The 9,193-nt window shown below is 38.1% G+C and overlaps 1 protein-coding gene across 1 annotated transcript; it reads left to right on the top strand.

The window, feature by feature from the left end:
• The first annotated feature begins 550 nt into the window (after positions 1-550).
• Positions 551-9,100, top strand: LOC135075783 (replication protein A 70 kDa DNA-binding subunit). Its single transcript, XM_063970267.1, has 12 exons — positions 551-749; positions 1,015-1,262; positions 1,337-1,603; positions 1,766-1,928; positions 2,448-2,652; positions 2,874-2,986; positions 3,072-3,143; positions 3,585-3,739; positions 6,864-6,989; positions 7,490-7,622; positions 8,093-8,287; positions 8,655-9,100. Exons 1-12 carry the CDS (start codon positions 717-719, stop codon positions 8,763-8,765), a joined length of 1,821 nt encoding a protein of 606 aa, XP_063826337.1. The 5' UTR covers positions 551-716; the 3' UTR covers positions 8,766-9,100.
• The last annotated feature ends 93 nt before the right edge of the window (positions 9,101-9,193 follow it).

Below are 9,193 nucleotides of genomic sequence, written 5' to 3'. Positions count from 1 at the left end.
GTTTGTTTCAACTAACTATTTTAAAAAATTTTGTCACTTTCTAAGTGTTGAATTTTATGGAATTGGGAAAGAAGTACCGAGTTTGAAGCGTTCATGAGCAAACATTGCAGTTGAATATTCAAGTTCTGAATTTGATTATTGATGAATAATAAAATAAATCCTACTAGCTCGATTGATGGTTTCATTTAATTTATTTAAACCAGGTTACCTATAATAATATTTTTTCGTTAATTTATGAAAATATCAAATTAGCCCGTAATCCTGAATCCTAATACATAAAGTTAGCCTATTAATTTAACACAGGTACGACTGTACTCAGTGTTGCACTATCAAATGCAATTGACGCGCCTCTATGCCAGGGTTTTTATGTTCCTGGTCAGGCTATACTTACTTTTGCATGATATTTGATTGTACCCAGTTTTGTAAGCCAAATAAAAAAAAATAAAAAAAAAAAAAAAAAATTTTCAATATAGCCAAAGTGTTTCAACTTAGGGCAGTAATATAAAAAAGTTCGAAACGTCAAAGTCATGATCGTGAGGTTAGTTGTCAATTGTGTCATGTACTTCGCGTACTTCGCGGTAAAAATTGATTGCGCTGACCGCTAAATCATTGTTTTTATGTTTAAATAACATCTAATACACTGAATTTACACCTTAACTAAATTAGAAATCGTGTTTAGAATATTTATATCTTAAGTTTGCGCTGACAAATTCAAAATGACTCATAATTTGTCGGAAGGTTCGTTGGAGGTATGTAAGCGAGTTTCAACAAGTTTCATTAATTGTTTATTTCTAAAAAACATTCTCATTTTCATTTATCTTAACTTTTAGAGAAGAATGTAATGATATTGCAAGTAATGTAATTGAAACTATATTTAAGCTGTAGTGTGTGTGTGTGTAACCCATTAAGTTGGTAACCTATTTGCTAAGATTTGTAATATTATTTGTCAACTGCGCATTATATAGGGTACCTACCTAGTCTACCTTTAGATAATGTAAGAATTATATATTTCAGATTATAATGAATGGGGGGCATTATGACAAACCAATCATGCAAGTGCTTGGTAGTAAGAAAATCCAGGGTAGTGGTGCCAATGAAAGATTTAGGCTGCTGGTGTCAGATGGGAAGCATTCACACAGCTTCGCGATGCTCGCCACACAGCTCAACGATAAACTGATCACAGGAGAATTGTCAGACTATTCAGTTGTACAAATTGATCGCTTTGTGACATCACTATTGAAAAACACAGGGAAAGGCGAAAAGTGAGTAATCAACTGATAAAAGATTCATCTATTGCAGTAATAGAACATAAGTTTAATCGTGCTAACTCTTGCAGGAGAGTAATGATAATTCTAGACATCACAATCCTAAAGCCAGGAACCGATGTGGGGAAGAAGATTGGCAACCCACAGACATGGACGGAGGAATCGGCTGGATCGGCCCCTGCTCAGCCGGCTATGCAGCCAGTTCCTAAGCCTGCATCGTCCCCACAACCCTTCTCCAAGCCAGCTCCGATGGCCAACAACAATGTGTCAATGAACAGCAGTATGCTGTCATCACAAATGACCCATCCTATAGCCAGTTTGAGTCCATATCAAAATAAGTAAGGCAATTTTTAAATATTTGGCTTAGATTCTTGGCAGAAATCAATTTACCTTGTGAATGTAATTTTTAAAAAAATAATCTCTTGATTTTGTTTGCAAGTTTAAACCTTTGAAGTAATAATAAAGTAAAGAAAGCTAACTAATGCAATAATGTTTTCTAGATGGGTAATAAAAGCACGAGTCATGAACAAATCCCCAATTCGGACATGGAGCAACGCCCGAGGAGAAGGCAAGCTGTTCAGCATGGACCTTTGTGATGACAGTGGCGAAATCAGGGCCACTGCTTTCAAAAACGAGTGTGATAAGTTTTATGATATGATACAGGTAATTGTAATATTATCTTCTTTACTTGGAAAAAACTATACAGGGTGTTAGGTAAATGGGTATATGAGCCGACACTAGTCCATGTTAACATGGTCATATAAATGGTATGGTGATGTCAGAAATTTGATATCATCATTTTAATTTTTTAATTTTCATACAAAATCAATTTTATAAAATCCGATTTGTATGAAAATTAAAATAATTAAAATGGAGATATCAATTTTCTGACTTCACCATACCATTTATATGCCCATGTTAACATGGGCTAGTGTCGGCTCATATAGGTACCTATTTACCTAACACCCTGTATAACTTACTCATACAAGTATCTTTGTAACTTTAAGGAAAAGTAAAGAGGCCCCACCCTCTTAATACAGGTATTATACTACAAAAGATACCCCAGCCACTTGAAACAAAATGTAGTCTTTAAAGATACTGAATAGATTTTTTCATTTCCCAACTTTTTTTAATTAGATTAAATAGGAAGTCCTTCCTTATTACTCTTAATGATATTTTCAGGTTGATAAAGTATACTACATTAGCAGATGCCAGCTCAAAACAGCAAACAAACAGTTTACGAGTCTAAAGAACGACTATGAAATGACGTTCAATTCTGATACAGTTGTTGCTGAATGTACGGAAGACTCCTCATCTCTCCCCACTGTCAAGTATGATTTTGTACCAATTAACATGATTGCAGAGAAGAGCCCAGACACTATCATTGGTAAGGCTTTTTGCTGTATGCTATGAACACTATTAACCCAATGATTGTTTGATGTATGATTTTATTACAATAATTCCTAAACAACAAACAACTTCTACAGAAGCACAACCCTGTCTAATTTACCAAAAGGCAAATGGAGCATTTTTTCTCTAGCCACATGGGTATGAGGATGATGGCTGATGGAAACTGGAAATGTAATTATGTATTTCTTCATCTTTTAGATGTTATTGGAGTCTGCAAATCAGTGGCTGACCTGCAAGAGCTGACAGCCAAAAGCACAGGAAAGCTATTGAAAAAGAGAGAAGTGACTTTAGTGGATTCCTCTGGTGGTGCAGTATGTATTTGATATCACTTTTATTATAAAATTCATAAGCTATTAATCATTGTTTTCTTTAATTATAACAATTCTTTATTTTTAGGTTGTCCTTACATTATGGGGAGCTGAAGCAGAGAAGTTTGAAGGAAGCACCAATCCTGTTATTTCTGCAAAGGTGATATTTATTTTTAATAACAAAGGCACTATAGACTATGAGCCATCAAAGAAGTCTCTCGTGACTAAAGCAGACTTAACATTCACTCTGGAGACACTTATCCTCTTCTCTTCATCTTGTCTGACAGTTCATAGCACTGAATAGTTGTGGAAGAAAAGTGCAAGTGATTTATGGGGCGAGTCAATGCGGACAAGTAGAATAAAGTCAAGCCTCTTTCAAACCCCCTTATAAGTTGGAGCGGGGAGGAGGTATAGGTCGCCACCGTGTAGTGTAGGGCTGAATGACCGCGGATTACGTCCAGAGTTATCATTAAATTGATTCCTGCTAAATATTAAAATTAAAGATAAAAGCTGTAATTCTATGCTATTCAACTAGTCTTGAGCTTAATAAATTGAACTTTGTCACCTCGTGTTAAGGCCCAAAATCAATGATCTTGTTCAGGGCGCGCGCCTGGCCGAGTTCAACGGCAGCAAGTCGCTGTCGTGCCTGGCGAGCACCATGCTGCGGCTCAACCCCGACCTGCCCGAGGCGCACCGCCTGCGCGGCTGGTACGACAACGGCGGCGCCGACATGGAGATCGTCAACATCTCCGCCAAGTGAGTCCCTTAGAGATCTAGAGCAGTCTTTCCCAAAGTGGGCGATAACGCCCCCTTGTGGGCGCTGCAGGCTTAAAGGGGGGCGGTAAGAGACCCAGAATAAAAATCGGGACGTTGTGGAGAGGCTTGGGAGGCGTCATCTACTAGGAGGACTCTTAGACACCGACTGAGCTCGACTCTTGACTACAAAAATGGGGGGCGTTAAAAAATAATTTATTCTCAAAGTGGGCAGTAAACTTAATAAGTTTGGGAACCGCTGATCTAGAGAGATGCCAACTAATGCGCTGAGTTCGAAACCTCATTCGAAACTCACACACACAAAGTAATCAAAATAAAACGATATGGAGATCGTCAACATCTCCGCCAAGTGAGTACTATGATCACTGACTGACTGACTGACCCACTCACTCATCACGAAATCTCAGAAACTACAAGTGCTACTGTGCTAGGAGTCTCAAATTTTTCATTGGGGTTCCTTTTAGAACGTAGGTGCTCACTAAGGTCTATTCCACTTTGATCACCTGGCTTTGATGACCCAGGTGATCTAAGTCCACTTCCAGCGACAATTTAGTGTCCTTTGATCACCCACGGATACGATGCCCTGGGTGATCAAAGTGGACTCCAGTTAAATTATTATTATTTTGTGTTTAGGTAAGTAACGCTTTAAAATATTTCGTGCTGTAAAAAAAATGTCTATACTTATTAAGAAAATGTTTGTACTTACAACAATTAGACATGACGTGTCTATTCAGAGGAGGTGTGATTTGTATGTAGGTGATCACCTGGGTCTTGATGACCCAGGTGATCAAAGTGAAATAGACCCTCACTAAGAACGGATTTTACGAAACTCCACCCCTAAGGGAGTCGCGGGCGGCCGCTAGTAAATAAATAAAGGGTAGTATTTAAACGAGTGACTGTAAATTTATGTTGTAAGTGTCAAAAATAATTAATGTGGGCTAAAGAATTACTAAGTGAGCGACTGAGTGCGAGTGACGAAAAATCAAAAGAACAGCAACTTACAAAAAAAATTGAGTTCCTTAAAATACAAAATGAGAAGCTTCATAATATTTGAGCGACCTAATATTTGATTGAGTGTCAACGTTAGGTCCTGCATTTTTTTCAATATTTGGCAAATGCTTTTTTTATACTGAGCGGTATTTTTAACTTTAATGAAGTGTTTCGAATGCAAAAACTACTTTGAAAAATACTATTATGAGCAGCGTATTATGAGCCTACATTTAAATAAAAAATGATCTTATGAAATAAATATTTGACGGAACACTATTCTAGTAGCGAAAAAAATAAATCATTAAAATTATGAAACAATGTATTACCAGGCCTGTTCATCTCCGCGAGTTTACATCGAAAACAAAACACGCACGATTGCCCCCTACAAGAGTACTATTCGACAAGGCCTCACATACGAGCGAACATTGACTCACGCACGCGTATTCTTGTGTATGATGGAAAAAAATAAAGAAAATGGTGTACTAAATACTGTGCAGTATTTAACTGCCTAAATAATAATAAAAACACAGAATGTACTTTTTTAAGTTGCCTCAAGACACTGAGAGGTAAATAAGTAGTTAATATTATTCATGATAATTCATGCTAAATCATGTATTTCCTCCGCCATTTTCTGCAGATTGGCACCTCACGTCACATCATTTTACCGAAGTCAGCCCTATAGCTTCGGCGCAGTACCGATCACTGACGTTTGTCAACAAAACTTCTGACAAACTTGCTTGACTCTTGAGACAAGCTAAATTACACCATATTGTTAATGACATTGAGCATACATTTTTTTAAATACCTTCGCGAAGTAAAACTTCTGTACGTAGTAGGTACTTATTATTATTCTGTGGTATTACGAAAAATGAAATAAATTTGAATTTTCTTAAATCGAATCAACAAAAAAAAACAAAATAAAATAAGTCGCTTCTGTCAACCCAAAAAAAGTAATCTTATTAATAAGGTTCATTGATTGGTACCTATGAGGATTGAGGAGCTCTACCTACTCATCGTCACTGTATGATAAGTGCTGGCTTGGACTTAGCGGGCCGGCCTCGTTTTCTTTTTTGTCCAATAGGTATCAGTTTTGCTTCCAGTGTCGGTGTTGTTAGTTTGAGCCGAATTGCTAGACCCAAAACGTGTTTGCATACATATTTTGTTAAAAATTCGGGACAGTCGCCCCGCCCCCATTCGAATTCGCGCGCTGTAACAATCTGTAGTTTTCATTAATAAAGCGTATCAAAATAAAAAACATGAGACCTCAAATATAATATCAGTAACCAATAATCATTAATAAAGCAGCTCACAAAACTTTGCTTAGAATTAACTTTTTTGTAGTTCGTTCAGTAAAACCTCAATTAGAAAAATCTAATGTATCTTCATATTAAAGTTGCCCTCTTTGTATTTCTAGTCGCTCACTTAGTAATTTAGTCGCCCGGATAGTATTTTTATGTCTGAAATGTAATAATTAAAACCCACATTTTGTAAGCTCGTTCTGGATTTTATTATTGATCAATATTCGTCGTTAGTTTGGTAAATTTTTCGCTTACTCTAATTCATACCGCTCAAGGTATTAAAACAGTATGCCATCATCAGTCGCAAAGTTTTTTTTTAGTCGCTCGTTTTATAATTCCCCATAAATAAATGTTCTTGGACATTATACACTGTGTCGTCTGGTACGCGACTCACTACACGAAACAGCCGTCATCTAGCTAAGGTTGCGAAATGCACCTGGCATTGCAAGACTGGTTGTCGTAGAAATCCTTGGGGAAGGCGTTTGTCCAATGATGCAGCAGTGGGCGACTGGCCGTCCTTTGTAACGAAATTCTTATAACGGGCGCAATAACACTGCCTCTTTAATTTTATCTACTAACGTAAGAAGTATGCCGTAATTTGTTAAAACTACAAAATCTGTGTTTCTCTCTGCACCCCCAAATAAGCTCTCACCAGCGCAAACACTATAATCTGCTACATGGTCCTTCGAGCCGGATACAAACCAGCGACCTGCGGATATGAAGCTAATACAATTAAATTATTTCAGGTTAATACAAGTAAATGATTTCAGGTTAATACAAGTAAATCATTGCAGGTAAATAAAAGTGAATGATTGCAGGTCGGGCATGTACAGCGGCGGCAGCAACGAGTGGCTGTCGTTCGCGGAGGCCGAGGCGCGCCAGCTCGGCGCCGGCGACAAGGGCGACTACTACAGCCTGTTGGGCGTGCTCACCTTCACGTTCAGGTAGCTATAATATCCTTTAACATTATGACCGGGTCGCAAACATGTTACTTTAAGTCTCGGTTGCACCATCTTATTTTAACAAACTCCATACAAAAACACCGGTTATAGTTACCGTTAAAGTCAAGGTGGTGCAACTGAGCTACAATTACTACAAACAAACTGCTTTGAACAACATACAAAAACACCGGTTGTGGTTATAGTTACGGTTAGATAAGGTTGAGCAACTCAGCCTTATTATAGCACAACATCGAGAATCGCTGTCTCACTTGATGATGTGAAGTTCGATACAACAAGTGTTTTGGTGTAAAATTTCATCACTCAACATCATCATAATTCAGCAGGTCATTAAATATCCACTGCACTGCAAAAACATGATCCTCTACAATGTAATGGAGGATTTGGCACTCTTCATCTCTCTCTGTGACTGACTGAATCCACCGTTTGGCCCGACTCTTCAAAAGGTTGACTAGTAAATTCTCTAATCTCTGGTCCCCTTGCAGCGACAACGCCGTGTACAAGGCGTGCCCGCAGGAGGCGTGCAACAAGAAGCTGGTGGACCAGGAGAACGGCCTGTTCCGCTGCGAGAAGTGCAACCGCGAGTACCCCAACTATAAGCACCGGCTGCTCTTGGGGGTATGTGTACTATGGGAACTATAGTGATAAATCTTAAATGATAACCAATATTTCAAGACAGAATTTGAAAAAACCACTAGACTAAAATCCAAGATTTTGGCACGTCTTTCACTGCACCGTCATTCGACCGCATGTGTTTCGCTTTGGTAGCCTTTCGCTCCAGCGTACTACGAGGAATCTTTGGTCTATTCCGCTTTGATCACCCAGGTGATCAAAGTGGACTTCCAGCGACAATTTAGTGTCCTTTGATCACCCACGGATAAGATGCCCTGGGTAATCAAAGTGCTCCAGTTTAATTAATATTTTAGTTTCCTTTATCACATATAAATAAATTATACCATTGAATTAGATTATTTAGAGGTGTGTGATCAGTTCCTGTAGCCATACAAGTCTTTTGCATTATTTTGATAGTGTCTACCTAAAACTACCCTGTTGTATGAGTAAATGAAATTCCGCGTTGTTCTACTCAGGCAAACGTGTCAGACCCGACCGGCGACCAGCGCATCACGGCGTTCAACGAGGCAGCCGAAGCTATGTTGGGCCGCAGTGCCGCTGAAATAGGCCAGATGTTCGACCACGACAAGACGGCCTATGCGCAGCTCTTCGAGGAGGTCAAATTCCGCACCTTCGTCTTCAAGTTCCGCACCAAAATGGAGACTTATAGCGTAAGTTCACTGACTGTTTGATGAAAATATTTCTTATTTCCATCATATGTAGGTATGTTGAATTTAATGTTGAATGAGCTAGGATTTCATGTCTATTAGATTCTCACTATCCCCCACTGGTGGACTATGGGGAAAATGTCGAGATGTGCACTACTAAAATCTTCCCGTTGGACCTTATCAGTGGCAACTGGGAAAAAATGTCTTGCTTTGTCTTTGAGTGATGGATATCGCAACTTTTCGTCCGCCATTGGAGGACAAATGGTAGGGGCAAAGGCAACAGGAATTTCAGGCCTGTTTACAGCGATTCTCAAATTTTAAACCTTTTATTCTGAAAAGAAGAAAAATACATTGTATTATTTAATTACAGGATGAGACCCGATTGAAGACTACAGTTATGAACGCACAACCGGTCGATTACAAGGATGGCAACACTCGACTTATAAAAAGCATAAAAGAAGTTACTGGCGTTGAAGTTTAACACGACACACTTTGAAGAATACTCAAGAAATTTTGTTCTACTTTTCTCTTTCGCCATACGAATTTTACAGCGTAATGAAATAATTTTCTCTGGCGATTGAGAATCAGCCTTTAAATTGATTGTCAGTTCAGTTTTTATTGTTTAAATTATGTTAAGAAATTACAATTATTTGGCAGATTCAAAATCTGGTTAAAAACCATTCAATTTCACCGACTTATTGAAAGTGATAATAATAATAGGTATGTAATAATAATGTTGATCTAATGTCATTTTCATCTTCTTTCTACAGAAAGCAGGAAATGTTGAAACTGAATAATAAATTGTTTTTTGTATAATCTTGATATATTATTGCAGCAACTACGTAAAAATATTCACCCACTATCTATACGGCAAAATCTGTAGAATGATTGGTTTTCGACCTTGATAAG

Source organism: Ostrinia nubilalis, chromosome 10 (assembly GCF_963855985.1).
Source record: "Ostrinia nubilalis chromosome 10, ilOstNubi1.1, whole genome shotgun sequence".
NCBI classification, from domain to species: Eukaryota; Metazoa; Arthropoda; class Insecta; order Lepidoptera; family Crambidae; genus Ostrinia; species Ostrinia nubilalis.
This window is presented reverse-complemented; position numbering and strand designations above follow the sequence as displayed.

Bases quoted from the DNA above. Each gene is read 5' to 3' on its own strand.
- LOC135075783 (XM_063970267.1), top strand. From the start codon at position 717: ATGACTCATAATTTGTCGGAAGGTTCGTTGGAG. The intron at 2,653-2,873 runs GTAAGGCTTTTT...TTCATCTTTTAG, and splicing joins GAGCCCAGACACTATCATTG to ATGTTATTGGAGTCTGCAAA. The intron at 8,288-8,654 runs GTAAGTTCACTG...ATTTAATTACAG, and splicing joins CCAAAATGGAGACTTATAGC to GATGAGACCCGATTGAAGAC.